Raw genomic sequence first — 27,459 nt, 5'->3', positions numbered from 1 at the left:
ACAAAGTAATGCATTTGTTTCTTATCCTGTAGTTTCTTTATAACAGGGTGTAGATAGCATCATGGAAAATCAGAAGATAAACTAATCTATAAATTACATCCGAAACACTTCAACACTTAAGATACCTAAGTATTTAGAAATCAGTATGATGTACTTACTGACATGTCACCCTATCTAAAATCCCATAAAGAAAATAAGTCTTTTATTTTAAACTTCTTAAAAAATTATTAGTCTTTCTCAGGCATCTATGTTCACCATACATAATTTATGGGTTTTAAGAAGGGTTCAGAAATGCAAAGCATATTGACAAAAATTTTACCTATAGGTTTGTAGAGGTATACTCATAAAATCACATAGGGACTTGACATTAATTACAAAAAGATCTGTGTCAGGAAATACTGAATTTAAGTCTCTCTGTACTTTCCTAACCTATGCTCTTCAGGGAAGACTTTTCCCAGGTGTTGATCCCCTTTCCTGCCAAGTTTTGCTACTTTACAAAAAAATGTTTTTTTCTATCACCCCTTAATATTTTCATCAAAAGATAAAACATAATTAACTGGAACTTGGTGGAATTGTAAACCTTGGAATATCACTAGAAAAGGCAAATGCCCTGGAAAAGGTAGGATTAAGATATGCTCCCTTTTTAAATGTTGATAAGAGGAAGTTAGGAGGTAACTAGAAAATATTCTAATACTTCAGTGTACAAAATCTAAGTGAAAACTTCTCCATCTGAGTCAGTCCTTGAATGCATACCTGATTGTTGGCATAGGGGACATATCATTTGCCAGTAAATCTGCCTCTCCCCACAGAATTTTCCATCTCCCCTGTAGGATGGATATTTCTCCAGAGAACACAGCTTCAACAGAGGTGGGTCAGGGCATCCCTGACAAGAGTAGATAGCAGCTTTCCTTTATGCGAGATTCCACAGAAATCACCCAATCCCATTTTGGAAGAAATATGTTTTTAAGTATTTGCACACAGACATCCAAGAAATAAAAGCAAAAAAAACCATACCCTTCCTCAAACTGGAACATTTCTTTACAAGTTAACGTTTACAAAGGACCATTATTTATTTCCCATTTGATTCACATGACTCTTAAGACTAAAACAAAATTACAAAAATACCAACACAGAGACTTACTCCGTCTTTTTCCAACATCTCCTTTGGATGTTGCTGCTTCATTTAGAAGAACCATCCCCATGGTGATAGCAGCATCTATAGCAGTTGTCAAGGAAACAGTAGAAACAGATGCGAATAAAATCTATTAATTTTTCTGGATCTGAACACAATGTGTTCTGTTCCAGAACAGTTAAATTACAAACGTAAAAAGAGATAAATACAATTTATTCTCTTCATATAACATAAAATTATCATTCTTTGTATATTTAGATTTGCCTTAATTTTAAAAATTATATAACCTAATACTTTAATTTGTGGGATTCTGAAGGTCTATTTGAAATGCTCTAAAATTCTGGGACTTTCACAGCACATATGAATTATACAGACTCTCAAAACCAATAATGACATTTCACATTATAACAAAGACATGAACCAGTTATAGTTATGATGATACATTCCATTGACAATCATAGAAAATTAGAATAGATTCAGCAAGAAACTAACCAACCAACCTTGGTCAGAAGCCTAACGTATACAAGAGAAAAGCTGGTACCAGCCCTGTGATATACAACCCCTGACTCCCTATCCCATACACATACCATATCTTACCAATGAACTTATAGGGATCCATGACACACAATGTGAAAACCAGAGATTTGGATAATTACTAAATTCCTTGAGTTTCAGTCATGCAGTAATGGCCTGAAAGGATAATGAAAAAGAATGAATGTTTCCTACTACCAGTATAATTAGTCTGTGGACTTTAAGGAATCATTCTTCTTAAGGTGTTTTGGGCAATCTGTTGATACCAAGTCCCTCAAGTCCATAGTCATAGGACACTGCTAATAATAAGAGAAAAAAACAATTGAAAGCTTGGATCATTCAACCTGTTCATATACAGGGAATTTCTACTGCTTACTTCTTTGGAGCAGACTGATGCAGGTCTTTAAGGAGTTACGTTAGAATTCCCCTTTCATTTTCCTCTGGCAATACCCTTTGATATTCATGTATAGATTTTAATCTATACATTTAAATATGTATCTTTGATCTAAAAATTCATACAGAATTTTAGATTATTTTAACTATGACATATTTTGTGCAAATATTCAAAATATATTTTAAAATGACGTTACATATATAGTATAAATTAAACAAATATTTACTTTATGACTCTATTCGCTAAGTAGCTTCTGAAATTCCACTAATAAATTCCAATGGTGTAAATGGCACAATTTATATTCCTGGGGAAAATAAGGTTTACAAGATTAAATAGATCAAAGACTTAAACATAAGATCTTATGCTATAAAACTTCTAGAGGAAAACATCTTTGTGCAGGCAAGTGGCCTATGCACTGTACATGGATTTCTCTCATTGAGTCCCTTAATGATGCTATGAGGTAGACACTGTTTTATTCTTGTTTATAAATTGGGATAATGAAACTTATATAAGTTAAATAATTGAAACAAGGTGTTCAGCAGTGCTGGAGCCAGAACTCAAGCCAAGCCTATCTGACTGCAAAAGCCCACTTGCTCTTAACTTCTATTATGCAACAGAAGCTCTGTCTCCTGTTTTTTTCCTTTAAAAAAATTGCATATATTTGACATAGAATATTATATGAATTTAAGGAATAAAACATTTTGATACATCTATATATTACAATATGACTGCCATTGTGATAATTAGCACCTCTATCATGTTATATAATTATCTTTTCCTTTTTAAGGTTAGAATAATTAAGTTCTAAACTCAGCAAGTGTGATTCCAGTACAACATGGTCTATATATATATATTATACTGTGCATTAGATCTCTGGTTTATAGAGTACCTGTTAAGTTTGTATATACACCTTAAACAACATTTAGCTTATACCCCAATACCCCTATCCCCGGTAACCACCATTTTACTGTTTTTATGAGTTTGACTTTTTTAGATTCCCCATATAAGTGATAATCACAAAGTACTTGTCTTTCTATTTCTGACTTATCTCTCTGCACACAATGTGCTCAAGGTCCAGTCATGTTGTTGTAAAAAGCATTATATCCTTTTTCATGGCTGAATCATATTCCTCTGTACACGCGTGTGTGTGTGTGTGTGTATCACATTTCCTTCATCCATCAGTGGTGACGCTTAATACTGCTTCCGTATCTCAGCTATTGTGAAAAATGCTGCAATAAATGGAGTGCATATATCTTTAGTGTGTTTTTGTTTTCTGTGATTAAACACCCAGAAGTGGAATTATTGGATCATGTGGTAGTTATATTTTCCATTTTTTGAGACATCACCATACTATTTTCCATAGTAATTGTACTAATTTACATTCGCACCTATAGTAGACCTTGTAGTACATTTTCTCCGCAGCCTCGCCAACGCTGTTATATCTTAGTCTTTTTTAATGCTATCCTTTCTAACAGGTAGTAATGTTGAGCAACTTTTCACGTATCTGTTGGCCTTTGGATGTCTTCTTTGGAAAAATGTCTAGTTATTTCCATTTTTAATTGGATTTTTTTTTTTTTTGAGATGCACGAGTTCTTTATACATTGTGGATAATTTACTCTTTATCTGGTATATGGTTTAAATATGGTAAAATTAGAAATTTTATCCTAATCTGTAGGCTGTCTTTTCATTTTGTTGTTTCTTTTGCTGTGCAGAAGCTTTGAAATTTGATTAGTCCCAATTGTTGATTTTTTTTTTGCTTTTGGTGACATCCAAAAAATCACTGGCAACATCAGTAGAGGAGCTTCTTCCCCCATGTTTTCTTCTAGGAGTTTTATACTATCAGATGTGATATTTAAGTCTTTGATCCATTTTGAGTTTATTTTTGTTAGTGGTGTAAGAAAGGTGTCTAGTTTTATTCTTCTGCATGTTTATCCATTTTTATCAACACCATTTGTTGAAGAGTCTATCATTTTCACTTTGAGTAGTCTTGACTCCCTTATTGAATATTAGTTGACTGTATATACAAGGGGTTAATTTTGGGCTGTTTTGTTCCACTGGTCTATATGTTTATTTCTGTGTTGGTACCATACTAGGACCATACTGTTTTTATGGTTTGTTATATAGTTTGAAATCTGGGAATGTGATACCTGTGGATTTGTTCTTTTTCCTCAGGCTTGCTTTGGCTACTTGGGGCTCTTTGTGGTTCTGTATGGGATTTTAGAATTATTTCTTTTATTTCTATGAAAAATGCATTTGGCATGTTTTCATGGAGATTGCATTGAATCTGTAGATGGCTTTGGGGAGTACCGCATTTTAACAATATTCTTCTGATCCATGAACATGGCATGTCTTTCCATTTCTTTGTTTCCTTTGATTTCTTACAGCAATGTCTTATAGTTTTTGTTGTACAAATCTTTCACTTCCTTGGTTAAATTTATTCCTAAGTATCTTATTGTTTTTGATGCTGTTGTGAATGGGGAGGTTTTTTCTTTTTTCTCAGATGTTTTATCGGTAATATATAGAAATGTAACTGATTTCTGATTGTTGATGGTGTATCCAGCAACTTTGCTGAAATTGTTGATTAGTTCCAACAGTATTTTTGGTTGAGTTTTTGGGATTTTCCACATATAAAATCAATCATATCAACTGCAACCAATTTATTTCTTCCTTTCCAATTTGGATTTCATTCATTTCTTTGTCTTGTCTACCATGTTTCCCCGAAAATAAGACCTAGCCGGACCGTCAGCTCTAATGCGTCTTTTGGAATAAAAATTAATATAAGATGCGGTATTATATTATATATTGTATTATAGTATATTAATTATATTATATTAAACACCGGGTCTTATATTAAAATAAGACTGGGTCTCATGTTAATTTTTGTTCCAAAAGACGCATTAAAGCTGATGGTCTGGCTAGGTCTTATTTTCGGGGAAACACAGTTATTGTTCCAGCTAGGACTTCCAGTATCATATTGAAGAAGAGTGGTCAGAGGGGGCATCCTTGTCTTGTTCCTGATCTTAGAGGAAAATATTTCAATTTTTCTCCATTGAGTACAATGTTAGCTATGGGTTTCTAGTATATGACCTTTATTATTCTGAAGTATGTTCTGACTATAATCAGTCTTTTGAGGGTTTCTATCAATCAAAAAAGGAGGTTGCACTTTTGTCAAATCTTCTGCAACTATTGATATGATCATGTGACTTTCTTTCATTTTACTAATGTTATGTATTGCATTTATTGGTTTGTGTATGTTGAACCATCCTTGCATCCCAGGATTAAATCTCACTTGGTCATGGTGTATAATCTTTTTTATGTGTTCTTGAATTTGGTTCGCTAATATTTTGTTGAGCATTTTTGCATCTATGTTCATCAAAAATATTTGCCTATAGTTTTCTTGTGGTGCCCTTATATGGTTTTGGTATCAGAATGATACTGGTGTTGTAGAATGAGTTTAGAAGTGTTCCATACTCCTCAGAGTTCTGGAAAAGTTTGAGAAGGACTGGTGTTAATTCTTCTTTAAACATTTGGTAGAATTCTTCAATGAAGCTATCTGGTCCTGGGTTTCCATGTTGGGATTTTTTTTTTTTTGGGGGGGTGTGTGTGATTTTTTTTTTTTTGCATCTTTTTTTTTTTTTAAATTAGTTTCAGGTGCACAAGACAAAGTAATACTTAAGACGTTTATCATTTATATCCCTCACACTGTGTGAACCCCCCTCCCTCAGGGATGATGTAGATGCCCGATCACTACATTGTACACCTGAAGCTGAAGCTGAACAATAATCAATGTCAACTACAAGTTTATGTGTGTGTGTGTGTGTGTGTGTGTGTGTGTGTGTGTATGTATATGTATATGTATATACTTACAAGAAGCGGAGTACAGCATTAGGAATAGAGACAGTGGACATGTTGGGATGTTTTGATAAGACTCAATATCTTTACCTGTTATTGGTCTGTTCAGATTATCTCTTTCTGATTCAGTCTTGGTAAGGTGTGTTTCTAGAAATATATCCATTTCTTCTACGCTATTTAATTTGTTGGCATATAATTGTTCATAGAGGTCTCTAATTATCCTATTTAGCATCACTTGAGTCTTTCATCTTTTTTATTAGTCTAGCTAAAGGTTTGTCAATTTTGTTTATCTTTTCAAAGAACTAGCTTTTAGTTTTCTTGGGCCTTTCTATTATTTTCTGGTTTCTATTTCATATCTTCTCTGATCTCTATTAATCCCTTCCTTCTTCTAACTTTGGGCTTATTTTTTTTCTTCTTCGTCTAGTTCCTTAAGGGTGTAAAGTTTTAGGTTTTTTACTTGAGATATTTCTAATTTCTTAACATATGCATTTATCAATATAAACTTTCATAACTGCTTTGCTGCATCCCACTAGTTTTGCTATATTGTATTTCCATTTTCATTTGTTTCAAAATATTTTTTATTTCCCATTTGATTTCTTTTTGATCCATTGGTTGTTCAGAAATGTGTCATTTAGTTTCCACATATTTATATTTAGATATTTTAGCTTTCCTCTTTCGTTGATTCCTAGTTTCATACCACTGTGGTCAAAATACTTCGTATGAATTCATTCTTCTTAAATTTGCTAAGACTTGTTTTATGCCCTATCATGAGTTATCCTGGAGACTGTTTTTTGTGTACTTGAGAAGAATATATATTCTGCTGCTGTAGAATGTAATAGTCTGTCAAGTCCATTTGTTCTAAAGAATGGCTCAATTACAACATTGCATTGTTGATTTTCTTTGTGGATGACCTATTACACATAGGGGTATTCAAGTCTCCTACTATTACATAGTATTGTCTATTTCTCCCCTTAGATCAGTTAGTATTCAATCAGTATGTTTCAGTGTTTCATTGTTGGGTGTGTATATATTATGACTGTTATATTTTTTTTGATGTATTGACCCCTTTGTCATTATATAGTGATCTTCTTTGTCTTGTATTACTATTTTTGGCCTGAAGTCTATTTTGTGTGATCTAAGTATGGTTAAGCAAGCTTTTGTTTGGTTTCTTATTGCTTGGAATATCCTCTTCTATGGGTGTTCATTTTGAGTCTATGTTTATCTTTAGAAGTGAAATAAGGATCTTGTAGGCAGCATACAGTTGGATTCTGTTTTCCAATCTATCCAGACACTTTGTGCCTTTTGATTGGTAAATTCAATCCATTTATATTTAGTGTGATAAACAGTATGTAAGGATTTAGTACTGCCATCTTTTCCCTCTTGGTTGTCTTGTATCTCCATTGTTTCTTTTCCCTCTGTATCTATCTACCTTTTTAAATCTGTGGTTTTCTATGGTGATTTGTTCAGTCTCCCTTTTTTTTTTTTCTGTCTCTACATTTTTGCACGTGAGTTTCATGAGGCATGCATACATCTCATAGTCTTTTTCTACTGATACCAACTTATCTATCTTCATTGTTCTATAAAGGTTCCATCATTTTACTTCTCCACTTCTATATTTTTCTGAATCCATTAACAAATAGGAGTAGCTTTAATTATTTTAATGCTCTTTACCTTTAACCTTTATACTATAATTAAATGGTTAATGCACTCTTCATATAGTTTTCTAATTATATTCATTAAATTTATCAGAGTTTTGTGTACTTTCATTGTGTGTGTGTGTGTTTTGTCACTAATTAGTGTCTTTTCATTTCAGCTTAAAGAACTCTTTTCAGCATTTCTTGCAAAGCAGGTCTTGTGGGGGTGAGCTCCTTCAGCTTTTGTCTGGGAAAGATTTTGCTTTTATTTCTACTATAGGAAAACTTGGCTGGATAATGCATTCTTGGCTGGCAACTTTTATTCCCCAATACTTTGACTATGTCATTCGACTCTCTCCTAGCTATCTGCTGAGAAATCCCCTGATAGCCTAATGGGGGTTCATTTGTAGTTCACTTTCTTTTTCCCCCCCTGGCTGTCTTTGAGATTCTTTATCACTGATTTTTGTAGTTTCACTATAATGTGCCTTACATAAGGCCTTTTTACATTGGATTATTATTTATTTTATTTTATTTATTTTTTTAAGCTTCATAGACTTGAATGTCTAGTTTGTTCCCCAGTTTGGGAAGTTCTCAGCTATTATTTCTTTAAATAAACATCTGCCCTTTTCTCCAGCAGTTCTCCTTCTGGAATACCAATTATTCACATTTGCTTATCTGATAGAACCTGATAGCTCTTTAAGGGTTCCTTCACTTTTCCAACATCATAGTTCTCTCTCCTCTTCCATATGAGCCATTTCTAAATTTCTGTTCTCCAAGTTGCTTATTCTTTCTCCCATCTTATGTGCCCTAATTTCTGTGCTTTCTAAAGCATTCTTTATCTGATGGATTCAGTTCTTCAGCTCCAGAATTTGTTTGGTTCTTTTTAAAAATTTCATTCTCTTTGGTGAATAACTTCTTCTATTCATTAATTTTATTTCTGAGTTCATTGAATTGCCTTTCTGAATTTTCTTGTAGCTTGCTGAACTTCTTCATAAGTTATTTTGAATTCTTTATCAGTTAGATTACAATATTCCATGCGTGGGGTTTGGTTGTTGGAGAATTACTTTCCTTGGTGTGACACCATATTACCATGATTTTTCAGTGTTGATGAAATGTGCATCTGCCATTGCAACTGAAGTAGAACACACCTTTCTTAATTGTTTGACTGTTACAGTTCAGTAAGCTAGCAATTAGAAATCTGTCTCGTCTTCCAGAATGTGGCACTACAGTGCACGTTTTTGATTTTTCTTGAGCTGGTTCTTGCTGTGACCCTTGAGAGCACAAGTCTTAAAAAAGCTGACCTAATAATAAGAAGCTGGTCGCAGAGTGGGAGTGTACGTGGGCTTAGTATCTTGGGCTTTGGGGGCAAGGGGATCCTCCAGTAAGGGAACCCCAGAGGTCCACGGGCAGATCTGCTAACACACTGGATCAGACTACAAGAAACATGTTCCTTCAATGCCCTTTGATGTCGTCTGTTCCCCTCTCCCTCCACTGATGCATGGGGTTCCCTCCTCAGACATCTGGGAGTTACTGAAGAGTAATGGGTCCCTCCAGCTGCGACCTGAACTGCCAGGCCATCTGTCCCTCATCACTTTTGCTTTCCACTTTCACTGCCAAAGATGTAGCTGGTATTCATCCCAAAGCCCAGCTTGTTGCAGTGTTGCTCTGGGGATGGGGGTCACATGTAGGCATGTTTCTCCCTCTCTTCCTCCAAACTTGTCTGTATCCCGCTGCGATGGCTTGCTGCGTTCTCTTTAAGGCTGGCTGGACCTTCACAAATTCTCTATCTCCTGAGAATGTCTGTTTAGTTTTGCACTCTTCAGATTACCTTCTTCTGATGGTGGCAAGCAGGAGTGAGGCAAGTTCACTGGCTCTGTTGGATCCACAGCCCCTTCTCAGGTTCTAGCCACCTACTTTCTGATGCACAGGTGTGTGAATACTCAGTGTCTCATTGTCCTCTTGTATTGTGCAGAGATACTTTTGTTTGATTATGGATGTCCAGTTAGTTGTCAATCAAAGGGTAGAGAAAAAAGGAATGACTCACACTGCCACGACACTGAGGTTACTCCGTTGTCTTTTAAATTGTTTTGTCACTAATAAAGGTTTTCATTTTAATGTGACAAACTGTTAATCTTTTCTGTTATGAATTTTGGTTATTGTTTCACTTACGAAATTAATTCCTATCCTTAAGTCTTAAAAACATTATCCTTTTTTCTAACATCTTTAAAGTAAATTAGGTGTTATCATTCTTCCACCCAGAACACTAATAGCTTTCCATCTCACCCAGAGTAAAATCTAAAGACCTCAAAATGGCCTCAAGGTCATACATGATTTGCAGCCTGACCCACTGCTTATACTTCGCTGCCCTTGATTGCTTTTATTCTTGTCCTAACTATTCTTTCAACAAGATAGGAACCCTTCTGCCTTGAAATCTTGCTATTATTCCCCTGCCTGAAATGCTCTTCGCCCAGATGTACACATAACTCAATCCCTCACTTCCTTCAGGTTTTTGCTGAAATGACATCTCAGAGAAGTCTCCAACTTCTCTACTTCCTTTTTGTTTTTCTGTTTTTGAAAGGAATTTCAGATATCTTTTAAATGTTATTTATTTATTTATGTATGTATGTATTTAATTATTGTCTTTCTCCTACCACTATAACGTTAGCCTCAAAAGAATGGAAACATTGTTTTGTTCACAATCTTACCCATTATCACTTTTGACGAAGATCACTGTCCTCAGTTTACAAGTAAGGAAACTGACACTCAGAGTGGTGTGAATAACTTGTGCAAAGCCACAAAGCTAGTGAGTCAAAGTTGGAAACCAAAAAAGCATAAAATAAATGAAACAGAATGATATCACATGGTTAGATGAAAATGATAATGAGAGTAAAACATCTCTATGCTAAGCATAAAAATAATTTTGTTAAATGAAAATATAATGTACATAAACAATATAATCTCTTTAACAACAAAGAGAAATGCAGGGAAATAAATAAATAAAAAGTAACTTTCTTGGGGTAATGAGGCTATGGGCTTCTTTCCTTTTTCTTTCCTTCCCTTCCTTCCCTTTTTTCCCTTTATTCCCTTCCTTCCCTTTCTTTCTTTCTTTTTAATTTTTATTTACACCCTACCAAGCCATAGTTTGTGAGCTTTTTCTGAAAAGAGCCAGAAAGTAAATATTTTCAGCATTGCAAGCTGTATTGTGTATATTGTCACTACTCAACTCTGCTATTGTAGTGCACAGTAATCGCAGACTATACATAAATAAATAGGTGTTCCAATAAAACTTTACTTATAAAAGTAATAGGCTGGATTTGGCCCTTTCAGGTCCCAGTTTGACAATCCCTGCTATAGAGAATCTAAAGTAGTACCAAAGATACTATAAACTATTTTATCTGAGAGGAAGTTAGCTTTATTATTACTTGAAAATAAAGAAATGAAAAACTTGGTAAACCCTTCCACATGTGATCCCAAAGTAGGAATTTTAAAGCAAGGGGATGTCTAGCTTCAGGTTGTGCATACTACCCTAAGATAAAATATTTTATTAGAAAGCAGTAGGGTTGGGAAATAAGTGTTTTCAGAATGTTACCTGCAAAAATGAGTTTTCTAGGCTTTACCAAGAAGTGAGCTGTGAACCTACTTTAAACTTGATGGCAATAATACAATACAGAAATTAAACCAACATGGCTTTAAAATCACCAACCCTCCCTCTTTCATTTAAAAATATCTTTTTTAAGGCCTTTGAATTTTGAGAATTATTTAGCTTATGTTCCAGTGTCAAACAAAACAAAAAAAACAAAACAAAAACAGTTTTGGATAATAAAAAGAGCCTACATAATGCTTATCATTTGAAAAAAAATTCACATTTATAACACAGATTTTAAGATAAAGGATTGATTTTTAGACAGAGGAAAAAGCTAGATGATGATCTGATGTGTAGGGCTTCCTTTATTGGGTTAAAGGCTGAATAACTAATGAAAGCCCCTACAAATCTGAGAGGTTCTATATCTGACTCGGGAGTAACAGATGCTTTCCTACCGTTAAACTGAGGGCTGTAGCCATTTGGCTGTGCCTGACTGAAGAATGCCAACATTAAAAGAGGGTAAGAGATGTAAATAAGTAGTGCATAATTTGTAATGTTTCTGAGACTTGTTCTGAGGTATCAATGCCTATGCTTACACACACACCAACACACACACACACACACACACACACACACACAGCGGTGTAGTTCATGTGTTACTTTGCACAGTTGTATTAACATCATAGCAATATATACTTCAACTACCATGCACACTCAATAGATTCTCTGCTGATCCTGTCAAACACCATTTTACTGCTTAGAAAGTCAAAATATTGACATGATCCCACATAAAATAGAAGCTGCTATTGTGTAAATTATATACAATACCCAGAAGCACTGGGGATCCTACTGAACTAATAACAAAGACATTTGCATTACATTATAATCCGTTCTCAATTGCACATGATGTTAAGTTTACTGTTGCTCCTAGGAAGAGAATCAGGATTGTCAATTTAAAGATAAATGAAAACAAATGTTGAAAAATGCATTAGCATATTATGGAAGACTTAAAGAGATCTACACTTAAAATTATCTTCAACTTGCATTCATCATTAATTTTCTTCTATAATATGTTTCTCCTTGGATATAAGACGTTAAAATAAAACATTTTTTTCTCTATCACAGATTAAAAACAAATGCAGACTAAAATACTCTTTCATAATAAATGGAAAATGTTTTTCTCATAGGAAAAGCAAATGTGACCTTTATAAGATTTTATATATACACACACACACACACACATATATTTTAAATTATTGCTAGTATAACCTTTGCCTTCTGTATCAGCACTTATCCTTCCAACTGATATTTATCTCATGTCATCTTCTTGAGATCCCAGAATTTAAAGGATGTGGGGAATTAAGGGACAGGTCAGAGTTTAATCTAATTGACGGTAATGCCAATCCTAGAAGTCCCGTGACCTGTACTCACTGGCACACAAAGACTGTAGGTGGTGAATTCAGATAAGGGTCAAATTTCTTAGCAAGGCATGGGAAGATTTTCATTATTCAGCCAGTTACCTCTCATCAATCTCCTCTTTAGAATTTGTGAATAGTCTCTCTTTATGTTTTTGTACCTATCATACCTTCTACTGGAATATTCTTCCTCACTTATTCTCGCTCTGGGAAACTTCTTTTGCTACGGTAGCAAAACCGGGCTGAAAAGCCAGTTCAACTTCTATAGGCATCAATGTTCCTTTCTTGCTGCTTCTAAGCACTGATTATAGCATTTGTCACACTGGATTACAATTTTTTTTCTATCCATCTACTTTTGTTGTAAATAACAAGTGTCTTATTTGTATCAGGTATTGAAACGTCACTGAATGAAAAATGAACGAAAAATAATTTTTTACTGGGAAAATATAAAGGATTACATTAATCTTAGATAGTTCACATATTCTATATTAAACTGCTATAATATTATTCTCTTTCCATATAGTTTCCTCTCATAGACTACTCACCACTGTTATTTTTTCCCCTTAAATAAGGTACTGAGAAAATAAGACACTAATAAGGAGAAAAATCTTAGTCTTAGTAAATATGAATCTATAACCTATGACATCAAACAACTCCATCTGTTCTTTGTTTTTTTCAGCAAAATTTTGTATATAGCAATTGCATCTAATCATCTGGCTTACTAAATTTAGAGGAGAAAACCAAAAGGCAGAAATGGACTCTACAGATAAACAAAAAGTAACCATCTGGAATTTACATTTTTTTTTTGCATAAGGGAAAAAATACACACATAAATTACGGGAAAAAAAAAAAAAAAACATGGCAAGTTAAAAAAATTAGTAGACTGCCAAGTAAAAGAAAATCAGGAATTACATAATGACTTCTTTTTAACTTTTACTGAATATTTTAAAAGAAATTTTCTTATTCACAGGGACCTATAAAATAAAAATAACAGAAGAAATAAAACAACAAATAATTACTGGAAACATAAAGAAAATGGGGACTTTTAGTTCTTCTATGTATTACTGTTAAAAAATCTATATAGAATACTTCATCCTGCTCATGAAATTTCTCGCATCCTAAATCTCAGCTTGATGTCAGTGAGCCATGAAATGAAACCTTGGAGAATTCCTGCTATACAATGGAATCATTGTCTCAACACAGCTTTCATTCCTTTTGCTAGGTACTCTTGATGCTGCTTTGAACAAAGTATGCTGCTAAGATGCTACATCATGGATTGAAATAGGATAGAAAACAATATTTAATATCCGTGCACACATACACACACACACACGTGTGGAACACAGAAATCTAGTAGTTACTAATGAAGATTACAAAATTTGAGAGTGTTTACTCACATATAGTTATTTCCAGTTCCAATTTATGAGACAAAGTAGAACAAAAAGATACTCATCACAGTAGCTTCTTAATTTTGAAGCCATAAAGCATATGGTCAATTAAATAAATGCAAGCAAGAAAAGGCTACAGATATGCACAATTCCATGTATGCACCCAAGCATGTGTGGACAAAGGTGGAATGAATAAAACTGTTGAGAACTGATACAGAGGAAGAACATGGTCAGCGTTGCTCAGTGAGTTTCAGAAAGACAAGTGTTTAGCTCCCCTGCAATATAAAATGCATTCTTATAATCTCTCTTCTCAAGCTTCATTTCCAAGGTCAAACCTTCAAAAAACACAAAAACAATGTTCCCTCAAAATACAGTTGTTTGCCCCAAAAGTAACATTACTTCATCCTGGCAATATTCAGAGTTTGTTTTTAATTAGATACTTGAACCTTACCTCTTTCCTATCCTATATCTTCTTCTTGACCCTTCTACCTCCAAACCATAAATTGTACAGTATTATTATTCATAACAGTCAACAACAGGATTTCTAACCTATATCTTCCTCTTCTGACTGATCATAATATTTAAGGAACCAGTACTAAGAATGTTTTTCATCTTGCTTTTTATATTATAGAACACTTTTTTCTCCCCATTAAGACCCTATGAGGGGAACCATAAAAACTTTACAAAAAAAACTCTAGCCATAGATAATTAATGCAGAACAAAAGCTATGCTTTGAAATCCAATGGTCAGTAAAAATGAAAATTATAGTGTGTTGATGATTCAGAATAAAAACAAAAACTGTACTGTAATAGGAAACAATTAGCATAGAAATTAGAAAATTAGTAACATAGTAGAGTTTGGAATTTAATGTCCTTTACAGGTCTTGGTATTTATTATCAGGAAAAAAATTTGATAGCGCATGGCTTTGGTTTGTCTTTTTCAATCCACCCATATTTTAAAGGATACTTAGTACCAGGATAATGTGTGACTCTGCCACGAATTGAGCCTGGCTGCTTCCATGAATGTAGCTCTACAAAACAAGACAAAGAAGAAAAATTACCATGTGAAAAAAAGCAGATATTTTTGGTAGTTCTTTTTGTATTTTGCAGTTTTATGTCATGAAGATAAACAATGGAAAAATCTATTAATTAACCTACTATTTATAATTCTTTTGAATAAAATAATTAGTTAACTAGAAATAACATGAAAATGTTGGTGGTTGATAGTCCTGTAAACTGTAGAAAGCAGCTTAATATCAAAGTAAACTTAATATAACTTGTTAAAAGGTTTACCACAAACATATACACACAACGTAATGATTTTTCCAAAGTTAGTGCACAATGTACTTGATAACACAAGGTACAAATTAGAGCAACTAACTTTACTGATTCTTTATCCTTTAAAATAAGTAAAAAATGATCTATCAGATGTTAAGTCACTCTTTTCCACATTATCCGTTTTAAAAATGAGATAGCTTTATAAACGCATTCATTTCATTAGAGCATTTCAATTGATTTTTTAAAATTTCAAAGTATAATTATTAAAACTGTTTTTACTTCACTGAGAAATGTGCAGTTTTCCATACCTAGTAAGAACTGTATTAGTTGATACCAGCCAATTACAGAAAATGATGCAAATCTCCAAGATAAATTTACTTCTAAAAACCTGACTCTCCCAGTTTTCAGCTGTTAAATTCTCTTACGAAAATTAGTTGCTATGAAGTTGTTTTAAAGAAAAGACCTTTTTCTAGGGATTTTGTTCATACAAAAATCGTTCTGGAGATAAAATAACACCTACAATATAAAAACCTGTCCTCAATTTGATATTACAGATGAGACACATTATATCATTTGAGAAGGACCACTTTGGTCCTCTCAAAATTTTCCGTTGTTTTTGACAGTACATATGGATGAAAGCATGCTTTAATGGAAAGATTATTTAACTAGGAGTTAGAAATTTTTCCTTCTTGGCCTTAACCGTAGACATGTCACCAAATGTCTCAGATATTCAATACCCCCTCATTATAAAATTAGAAAAAAAATTAGATGATTTAAAAAACCTCCTTGAAGTATGTAAAATCTTGTTTTGTCATTAATTCTGTCTTGATATTTTCATGTAAAGGCTTTTCTTTATACTCTACTGTACGTCGTCTTTGTAGCTCAGATTTCTCAGTAATTTCATAGCATAGTTGCCTCATCCAAAGTTATGTTTGGATGTATTCTGTAAGCAGAGCTTCAAGTAAACTGGGTAAAAAAACAGTCATTTCTGGTTGATTCACATTATGGCTTCTAAGGAATCCTCTCACCACGTATGTTTTCTTCTGACTCTATCCAGTTAAATAGCCCTATATGGAGACAGTACAGTTTTGAAAATCATCACCTAGCTGTTAGCTAATCACTTAAGGTTTTTATCATTAGTAATAAATGATAGTAGTACAGCAAAACAAATACAAATGCGATAAGCTATGTTTGATAGCATTTCAAGTCCGGTTAGAAACTAAGACCCTCAGAGCTAAGAAATGAAGGTTGTATTATTCTAATAATTATAACAACAAGGGTAGTACCTAATAAATCATACCAAGTACTAATAATAGCTACCATTTATTAAGCACTTATTTTGTGTAAGACACTTTTGTGTAAGTTTTACATGTAATATCTCATTTAATTCTGATAATCCTACACGGTAGCTATATTTTTATTACAGCCATTTTATAGATAAGGTGACTGAAGTTTAAGAGAGGTCAAGAAACTTGACCAAGTTTCACATATAATAGTATATATAAATGCTGGGATTTGAAATTAGGTCTCTTTGATTTCAGATTTTGAGGTCTTATTCAATATACTGGATGCTTCTATACATATTATCCCATTGTATCTTCTTAACAACCATATAAAATAGGTATTATCAAGTATTCTTCCAAATGAGGAAACTGGGATTTTGAAAAATTAATTAGCTTGCTTAAGATTGCATAACTAGTAGAATTTGGACTGAAACCTGGATATGATGAGCTCCAAGGTACATACACACTTTTTCCACCATACAATAACAACTTATCAAAAGACAGGAGGGAATCAGGTGAAACAATTTGTAAAAGCTTTATCTGGCAATTACATAATTAAATGTTGACCATTTAGGTAATTCAAGTCACCACTTATGACTAAAATATTTGAACATAACAATACTGGATATTATGCCCATATTTATATAATGACCACAAGGTAGTTTGCCTGTATTAAAATCACAGATTGAAAGATGCAAGAACTTCATATATTTTCTATGTGAGTGGTTTCAAAACTTTTTTAAGTAGTAGAATCATCTCTGGAAGAAGTCATCAGCAGATTTCCACATTTCAAATCCTATAGTCGTATCCTAGTCTTACTTGCCTTGATCTATCTGAAGAATCTGCTGCATGTGATTACTCTTTCCTTTTCTGTAATATTTTCTTCACTTGAAGAAAATACCACTTCTACCATACCACTCTGGCTCCCACTCTACTGGCTCCTTTTCCTCAGGCCACTTGGCTTATCTGTCTCACCATCCAAACTCTAAAATTGTGGCGTAACTCAGAGGTGCACAAACTTAAGCCTCTTCTCTATAACCAACCTTCCTAGGTGTTCTCATCCAACTATCCTTCCTATACTGATGACTCGTATATTTATATCTCCAGCGCAGTCCTTTAGACTTGTACGTACATTGGTCTGATATACCAGGGGTGCCAAAAAATGTATACACATGACTTGTACTTATCTTTTGTTATTGGTATATATTGAATATTACAATTTTAATATAGTTTTTTTCTTTCTTAAAATGTGTATACTTTTTTTTAGCAACTCCTGTACATCCACCTCCACTTGGTAATCTAATAGTCTTCATTAATAGACTCGACTTGGAAGTCTAAAACTTGAAATGGTCAAAACAAACTTTTGATTTACCTCCCTTTCTATTTTAGAAACAGCAACTTATTTTTTCCAGTTATTTAGGCCAAAACTTTAAAATCATTCTTGTCTCTTCTCCCTCCCTCTCTTCCCATATCACCAATCATTGAGAAAATACTGTTAACTCTACTTTCAAAATCCATTCCAAATTCAACCGCTTGTTACCACATCCTGGAAGCACTGGCAAAGGCGGCTGAGCACAAGGTCAGGTCCATACCTTACTGCCTGCCCCGCAATACCTACATTATTGCAACAGACTCCTTTGTTCTTCCTGCCTCTACCCTATTACAATTAATCCTGTTACAATTAATCAGATTCTATCATAACCCTTCCAGAACACGTTAATGCTTTCTCAAATGTGTGAGAAAAACATAGTATCTTTCAATCTATTAATCGCTTCCATTGACAATATCATGAACCTACATATCTCCATCTAATTTAAAAAAATATAAGTAGGTTAAAAAAATCCACACTTAGTCCTTAGAGACATCATTTCACTATAACAGATCGGTAATACTCAAGGCTTATTTCTTGTACACATGAAGCAGTATAGAGTAAAAACTTGTAGACAGTCCTGACGTGCTACTTGCTAGGCTGTGTTATCGTGAACAAATTACTTAACCTCAATTATCTCATCTTTAATAGGAATAGGAAGATGTTCCTCAAAATTATATCCTAAAAATCAAGTAAGATAGTCATTTTAAGTAATCAGCACAGTACCTATTTTTCTCTATTGTAAGTAATCAAAATAATCAACAATACATCATTTAAAAGGCTCTATTCAAAACAAACAATTTGTATCTTCTAAACATTAGATGAGCATGTTTAAATACCAATCACAAATCCATTTTATTTTCACAGGTGAATTTAGTGTTCGTTGAACTGATATTTAGAAAGACAATATTCAGGAACTCGTACTAACATTTGATTTTTCTCCATCTTCTTTACTTATCAGAATCACTTTAAGACCAGAAACACCAAAATACTTTAGGATTTAATAAACTGAATTTTATTTGATACATTTTTATTGAGCAATTATGTACCAGGCACTGATTGAGGCAATGGGAGTCCAGTGTAACAAAAACAGAAAACAAAAAAATATGTTCTCATGATTTTATCCATTCAAAGTATGAGAACACATTTTTATACCAAAGTGTAACAGCTTAGTGGAACATACTAAAAACCATACAAGCAAACCCAAGAGTAAAAGGACAAATAAGCAATGACTTTAGGAAAGTGTCTTTCATTTAAGGGGCCATCTAACGCAATGATACAATCCAAGACAGAACTCAGGTCCACAAATTGCAGCTGTTCTTAAAAATTTGTATTTAAATGATGCATGCACTTTCAAAATACTTTATAGAATAAATTCCTTAACAGCTTTAGTATGATGTTCATTTACATTCTTTCCCTCTCTGATTTTTACTAATTGTGATAATGGAGATATTAGTAACTAATGGTAATTTAATCCTAAATATATATTTAACTTGTAATATATAATCAGAATGCATTTGCAGATCAGATGACTAATCAAAAAGAAAATCTGCTTGTCCACTGATATTGGATACACATCTATTTTTTCCATAGAGACAGACTGTTTAACAAACCATTAATATAAATGTTTTTCACTTCTTCAGTCCATTGAACATTTCAGAGTATATGAACCAAGATCAAATAAAAAGAATGGTTCGTAAATATTAATCTTTTTATTTAGAAGAAAACTTAGATGATTTGAAGTGTGCACAGCATAATATAAATAATATATGTGAATAATACATTAATTTCAAGTAATATACTTGAAAATAATATTTTGTTTAATACAATGGTTCTAATACTTCTTAAATAACAGTATTAGAAAAGGAAATTGAAATTAAGCTAAATATAGTATGTATCAATAGATAAAAGAAGCCTCATTCCCTTTAATTTATTCCTAAATATTTGGAAGGTACTATCAGTCATTATGCTCTGCTTTTTCAATATTATTTTAATTGTGTTGGTAATGAGTAATCATTAAGGAGTCCTTTTATGCACTTAATGTTCTGAAAATAGTAATGGCCAATGTGGACCAATAGGTTGTTGTCTGAAAAGGCAGCCGTTGTAATGAAAAACACTAAACTGAGAGTCAGGAGTCTTGGTTTCTAATGCTGATAATGTCCATTCAATTTAAGAGATTAGTTTTCGGTCAGTTCAGTCATTTGGGTCTCAGGTTCCTAATCTGAAATTTATTTTATCAAGAAAACAGGGTAGTCTCATCGTTTATAAAATGGATTTTAATCAAAAGGCCTGAGGTAGTATCCCTGTCCTGGATCTGCCACAGTGTGACCTTGAACAAAATTACCCAGAGCCTCAAATTGTTCGACTGTATAATGGAAAAAAAAAAAAAAAGGTGAGAAATCAGATAATACATAAATAAAATAGCTAGTATCAGGAAACCTACAACCAAGAAGCAGTCAATAAATGTTATCATTATTACCTGAGATTCAAATTAATTTCCAAATTTTACTGTTTTAGTCACATGACTCACAGATGAGCCATGTCTATGAGCATAAGGTTTATGCTTATTATTAATCAGTCATAGTAAGCTATGTCTAGGTTAAATTCTAGTGAATAATTTTTTAAACTTTTATTCAAGCCTCTCATATTCCAAGCTGATATTAAAATTACCATCCTTAGAGCAAAAGCAAGATATAAAGAACCAACCTGTTTGATGAACTCTAACAAAGGCTGTTTTAGTTAAATGGGCTTTGGAGCAAAACCAAGTATTAACATAAGCAGAGTACAAAATGTTCAGTAATATATATAAGCCAGAAAATAACTCCTTTGAAGACATTAATACATAGGATTCAAATTTGTTATTTCTCCTGTTTTCATTGACAAAATATATACTCCCATCTATTTGCTTTGGCGTAAGATCCTTACTAGGGAAAAAAAAAAAGTGTGCTTAAGCCAATCCTAGAGAGATGTGATTTTGATCATTTTAAAAACTATAACTTATTTAAAAATAATCATTTATGACACGAAGAACATGGTAAACAAATTAAACTAGGATTAGACATTGTTGGGTGTTACCCAAATGACAATTTGCCTTAGTTCAAGGTCAAATCCACAAAAGTGCTTTTAATCCCTTCTTTCATTTTAAAATACATGTTTACAAAATGAACCAAGAGCTTGTCAACAGCTAGAGGAAACACTATTGTGATTATCCTTCACCATCTAAAATCTTTTGTGTCCAATCTTTTCATGCAGTTGGACACAAATCAGTATAAAATGACATGTACATCTTTTTCTGTCTGTTTTCTTTCCCTTCCTGCATACATCATGATAAATCATCTGTGTGAATCCTTTTAGCCTTTCTCATCCTTTATTTACTTCCTTGCAGTGCAAGGGCAACAGACACTTGAAATTAAAAAAAAATAAAAAATCTTTTAAGTGATAATCTCTCGATTGTCTAGCATATGATTCTTCTTAGCAACAGCAGTCTTGCAAGAGCAAAAAAAAAAAGAAAAGAAAAAGAAACATAATTTGTAATCAATATAAGAACAGAATACAAGATGAAAATCGTGTATTTTCTTTGACAGCACTTCCAAGAAAGTCAAAAGGGCTGCCTCGTTTATTTTAAATAAACTTATCTGTCTTTGAAGTGAATCTTGGCTGTTTAAGGTTTGCCAGTAGAAGAGCCACTACTTTCCTGATCAAAACCTATAAAAATGAGGGATCTACCTCTTGTCTAATAGAATCAATCACTTTTTTACCATGTAGTTCTAAGTAAATAAAACGGCATTTCAAAATATGTAAGTTAGGAGGAATACTGTAATGCTACCTTAGTCCCGAGTCTCTTTTGTGTGCTTAGGTACCCTGAACGCTAAAATGAAACCATCGGTTTCTTTCTGGGAATACTAATGTCCAAGACAGGATTCTTTTGAACTGTTGAGATACACTATATTATTTAGTGTTAAAATTAATAGAAATACTTAAAGGTATCCTGTGATCTTCCCATTGTATGATACTTTAATCCTGCTTACGACAGAACCAATCAATTGGGTCTTCATTAAAAACAAAGTGTGAAAGAAGGCAGGCAGGCTGGCTTTTGTTGAGCTAACGGCAAAAGGAAGTATCCTGGGTCATCACTGTTCCTGAATAAAACAAGTTGAAATCCCAAGGTACTTAACATAGTGACATTCTACTGAAAGATTTCTCTACTTCTTGATAGTTATACATTTCTAGCTCTTTCCTTAGAGATCTTCTTTTTACTCATCAACTTCTCTGTATTAACACTAGTTCTTGCTAGGATGCTACACCAAATTGCACATGTGATACAGATCATACCAATAGCTAGGCCATGTCCTTCTGGATTTGCCTGAAAGAAGAGATATAAATAGGTATTACCTACAACCAGGTGACAAAGACTGCTACTGTGTTTTATTTCCCCACAGGCTACACATATCTCATGCTTGAAGTTCCTAAGTACCTCATTAAATATTTGGCTTGCACTAAAAAATGATTTATAATAGATACAAAACAATTCTTCATGAAAACACTGATAAATCTGATTGCTTGCCACTCAAATTATTTTGTCTCTGTCATCTGTTAGCAATAAGCCACTGCTCTCTTGTTAACAAATTTTAGGGCATCTTGTAGCCCCGTTCCGGGTGAACTTATTGCATGACTATGCATGTATTATGTATGCATGTACTATTCATGACGATTGCATGACTATTGCATGTACTATGGAGTATGAAACCCTTACCTGCCCTGGCCATACTCCAAAATGGATTTCTTCAATTTTTCCTATCCTTCTTGAGGTTAAAAGGTTGACCACTCAAACTAAGTCAGTGATTCTCAAAACTGTGTATGAAACTTACCTGGAATATTTGTTTAAAAAACAGATTCTTAGATGTCATGTATGGAGTTTCTAATACAGTAGGTCTGTGGTACCATGTTTTCTGAAAATAAAACCTAGCCGGACCAACAACTCTAATGCATCTTTTGGAACAAAAATTAATATAAGACCCAGTCTTATTTTACTATAATATTTCTAACTAATAAGAACCTAGAGTGCAGGGATGGAACATTCCTAGGATAACAGAAAGCAATCTTAAGCCCTAGATATTAGTAAGACAGTAATTGGGGATACACTGTGTTTGCAAAAGCACCTTTTACTTTTTGAACAAAACTGATAATATGGCCAATAAGACAAGAGCTTCTCATATCTACTATACTTTCAAAGTGTTAAGAGAATAAAAGTATGACAACATCATAAGACTGTTTCCTCCAAGTCTACAGAAAAAAAAGTAAAAGGTCCTATGACTCATCTTCTAAGGTAATTTTGGTAAGTAATATTTTGTTGACAACAACACATGTCTAGACTTGTTATAGACTGTTTTACTGGGTAAGAAAAGAAAACTTGAAGTGCAGAGCATAATTACTCTCACAGAATTTTCTTTTGTAACTAAAGTAATAAAAAGTTCAAAATGTAAAGTTATTGTATTCTACAGTACTTTAACATCCAACTGAATAGCTTTTAATGTGAGAAACAATGAATATGTTAATCTCTACTACAAAGGCTTTGGTAGCTCTGTCACATCAGGTATGTATAAAAAGTATAATACAATCAAAATGTGTTATACTTTTTAACCTCAGGGGAAAAATTCAAATATCAAGGAAGATTAATATTCTCATATATTATAAATGTAAATAAAAAACGCAGGAACAACAAAAATTAATGCAGCTTAAAATTTATACCATTCTGTTAAAAAAAAAAATCAGTCATTTCATATCATCAAATGTTTCCACCTATAATTGGTCTACGAAATGCATTAGGAACAGAGTTTCTCTGTGCCTTAATCTAGCTTTGCCAGTAAAGTGAATGGTTTCCTCTGGAAAGCCATTTAATCTCTCTGTAATTCATTGCCTGGTATAGATCATTTTTTGTTACTTATGGGGCTATTAGGTGATGAAAAGATGTTATCATCAAGCAAACTTATGAAATGCATTTAAACAAAACAAAACTAAGCAAGGATCACTGTCTTTTGAAACATAGTCTGTCTCTAGCATTGCTTTCCTTTTTCTTTTTTTGATGTATCTGTAAAAATGGATGTCCACATCTCCAATTCTCAGTAAATGCTTCGGTAATTCTATATATGTAAGCATATTCACAAACTATGGGTGCCAAAAAATGTACACATTTTAAGAAATGTTATCTATGTATTATTTTCAAAGTTAAATTGAATTATGGTTGCAATGTGTAGCATGATGTTCGCTCAAAAGACGATGTTAATCAAATGAATGCTAGCGTCATTCATTGTATTACAATTTTAAAAGTTTTTTTTCCTTTCTTAAAATGTGTATACATTTTTTGGCATACTTTGTAGATGACAAGCAATTATTCTTTAATAATAAATCTTTTACATATCTGTGAAATCATCCTCAGATCATTATTTGTACTTTATATTTATTCATGTCCCTACCTCAGTGATTACAATATGAACAAAATATTGCTGAGTCTGAATCCCATTATATCACGCTGGACTATCTGCTATGAGTTTTTCTAGCCCAGTTCTTTAGACAGCTTTTGTTTACATTGCTAAAACTTCTCTTACATTGTCTTGAGAATGAGACTTTCTCTAAAGTTCGCCTAATACCAATTGCTTTAGAAGTCCAGTGTCATCTATTTTCTCCATATGTCCACGACCACTGCATTCTGATGAGCAAGTCTGGAAAATCACTGCTTCTAAATCTTTGACATCAGAGACTTCATCTTGACATCTGATGTGAAATATAGTACAATGGTACGATAAATGAAGCCTGTCTAAGAAATGAAAACAGCACTGATAAGGATTCAGATATTAGACCCATATAACACAGCTGACAGCACTATGGCTTTGCAGGCCTTGAGAATGGATTTAACCAATGATGGGTGCTACTGGTTGAACTCGCCAATCTGCGAAATGTGACATTAAGTTCTTGTTGTCATTTTCTACTTCTTTAAGCTTACTATTTCAAGGCTACAAATGAACAGCATTCATCTTTATATTTAATCAGTATACTATCCATGTGAATTCAGGTATATGAGAAATATTTTGTCTATAATAGGCTGATATACAACTAACTTCTGGTTCTAACTATGAAAAGTTTATAGTACAAAACACAGCAATCATTTTCAACAGAAGCACCACACTCTAGTGGTTGGGAGCTCTAGTTCCAAGCCGGGCTGCTAAGTTTGAATTTTAGCTGTGTGGGATTGGGCACGTTACTTAACCAAACTATGGTTCAGTTTCCTCATCTGTAAAAACAAGGTTGCTATAAAAATATAAAGCTTTCGGAAAAGTATGACAGAGGATAAGTCTTTAGGAAGTGTTAGCTATTATTGTTGTTATTTATTTCTTCCACAGATATTAATTGAATGTCTAACGTGGTAGGGGACCTTTCCAGGCACTTGAAATAAAATAGTGAACAGAGCAAATATCTCTGGCTTCCAGGGGCTTAGTCGTGTGTGTGGGGGGGGTAGAGACAAAACATGATGAATATCAACAATGGAGATATATATATGATTACGAATGTCATCAGTGTCGTAAAATGATTATGAAAGTCATCAGTTAGCCATATTAACTTGGGGACAGACAAGCAGAAGAAATAATGGCCAGCACAAAGGCCTCAAGCTAGAAATGTGTTGAGGAGAACGTAGATTTCACTCTGGATCACAGGAGAAGCCCTAATAAGAAGGTTCTGAACAGAAGAGGAACATGATCTATGCTGAGAATAAACTATAGTGTGCAAGGGCAGGAGCAGAGAGAGGTTACTACAGTAACACAGATAGAAAATGCTGGTAGTTTAAAGCACGTTCATGACAGGTGTTAAGAAGTGATCTGATCCTGGATATAGTTTGAAGGAAGAACAACAGCATTTTTTGTTTCCTGTGTGTTTTATGCAAAAGGGATATGTAGTAAATAGTTATTTTAAAGTCCAAATTCATAGTAAATATATATTGCAGTATTTATAGTATACAAATATAGAACATTTACATTCATTCAATTGGGGATACATAATCTACATATTCAGTTATATTTAGGTTTATTAAAATAAAGAGGTTACTAAAGTGGTAGCACTTTAATTATAAAAGAAATAGGTTATATTATTTGTCTGTGAAAGTACTGTTCTCTTTTTACATTTTCTCCTTTGGAAGATTCATACTCATATTCAATAACTCTTCTGTATAAAGACCCATTCTCAGCCAGGTGTATATTTTCACATCTTATAGAAAAAAACCCTGCTAATTGGATTGGATATTTCTACTGAAATATCCCACTCGAATGCCCTAACGCTCTAAAATAATTTTTTTTCCCAAATAAATTCAATATTCTCCACAACAACTAACTTATCTTTGCCAGGCTTCCATGTTTCTCTCAGTAACACAGCCATTCTTCTAATGATCTAAGTTTCAACTCTGACATCTGTGCCTACATCAATCATAAAGCCAGTGAGTACTGTCTGTTCTATATTTGCCATTTTTCTATTACCTTGACACTACCGATTCTGTCTAAACGCTTATCATATCATCCTTGGATTATGGGCTCTCTAATCTTTACTCCCCAGTCTCTCACTTCTAGCTAAATCTTCTAAAATCACCAGTTTAATCAGTCTGTTGCTCACAAACTTTTAAAAATTTTAAATTGCTTATAGGCCATTCAAACCCCTTGGCAGTATAAGTTAAACACCTTTGAATCAATCAATCTGTCAATCAATAAATCAATCCAACAAATACCTATTCAGTATTTAGGAGTAAGAGATACTATACTCCATACAATGAGAAAAACAAGTAAATATAAAACATGGTGGTTTTGCTAAAAACAAACAAACACAGTTTATGTGCATAAAAAGACATCTAATCACAAACACAAAATAAAATGAAGGTACTGTTCTTAACACTTTCGATTTAGTAGACCAGGATCTGAGTCTGTGCTTGAGTTTGCTCCTTTGTAAATGGGGATAATACTAGTATCTTTCTTAGTGAGAACTGCTATAGAATTAAACATCATAATTAACAAAATTACCTACTAAGTCACATGGTATTTAGAAAGACTAATTTTGGCTATACATTTAACTGTGTTCAATGAATTCTAGAGAAATATAAATAGTGAAAATACTATAGACTGAAATAGAAGGAAAAGACTAAAGACGGTTAACTGTAAACAGGGTATTTCAATGTAGATTATGTTGAGATAAGTAATGGATGTGGGAAGAGGATTTTAAATGGGTAAAATGTGACAAGGAAATTAATACAGGATGGGAAGCAAAATTGTTTATCTCATCTTAATGGGAAAGCATTTGAAGGCAGACGTGATTGGGATGCCCGATTAAGCACAATTTTTTTCATACTATTTCTATCAAAAAATTATGTTTCAGTAAAAACTCTCTTCATAGCTGCTAACCATCCCTATCATCATTTTGATTTTTATGGAGGTTTTTAAGGCTGTTTCATTTTTTTTTCCTGACCCCTATTAAGGAATCATCTTTCTTCCTTTGGTTAACCAAAATTAACCTTGATTTTTTTGAGGGCCAACTCATTCTACTCTTTTTAATACAAATTTCCCTGATA

At 33.3% G+C, this 27,459-nt stretch overlaps 1 protein-coding gene across 2 annotated transcripts in view; it reads right to left on the bottom strand.

Annotated features, from left to right (window-relative positions):
- TUSC3 (tumor suppressor candidate 3) overlaps window positions 1-27,459 on the bottom strand; it is a 149,615-nt gene that overhangs the window by 13,964 nt on the left and 108,192 nt on the right. For both annotated transcript variants that reach the window (XM_033105008.1, XM_033105009.1), the window contains exons 7-8: window positions 14,896-14,959; window positions 1,142-1,216 (exon numbers count right to left, since the gene is read on the bottom strand). In XM_033105008.1, the coding sequence (XP_032960899.1) occupies window positions 1,142-1,216; window positions 14,896-14,959 (139 nt within the window). The remainder of the gene's footprint in view (window positions 1-1,141; window positions 1,217-14,895; window positions 14,960-27,459) is intronic.

Source organism: Rhinolophus ferrumequinum, chromosome 4 (genome assembly GCF_004115265.2).
Source record: "Rhinolophus ferrumequinum isolate MPI-CBG mRhiFer1 chromosome 4, mRhiFer1_v1.p, whole genome shotgun sequence".
NCBI lineage: Eukaryota > Metazoa > Chordata > Mammalia > Chiroptera > Rhinolophidae > Rhinolophus > Rhinolophus ferrumequinum.
Note: the sequence above shows the minus strand (reverse complement) of the source record. Positions and strands in the feature narration are given on the sequence as shown.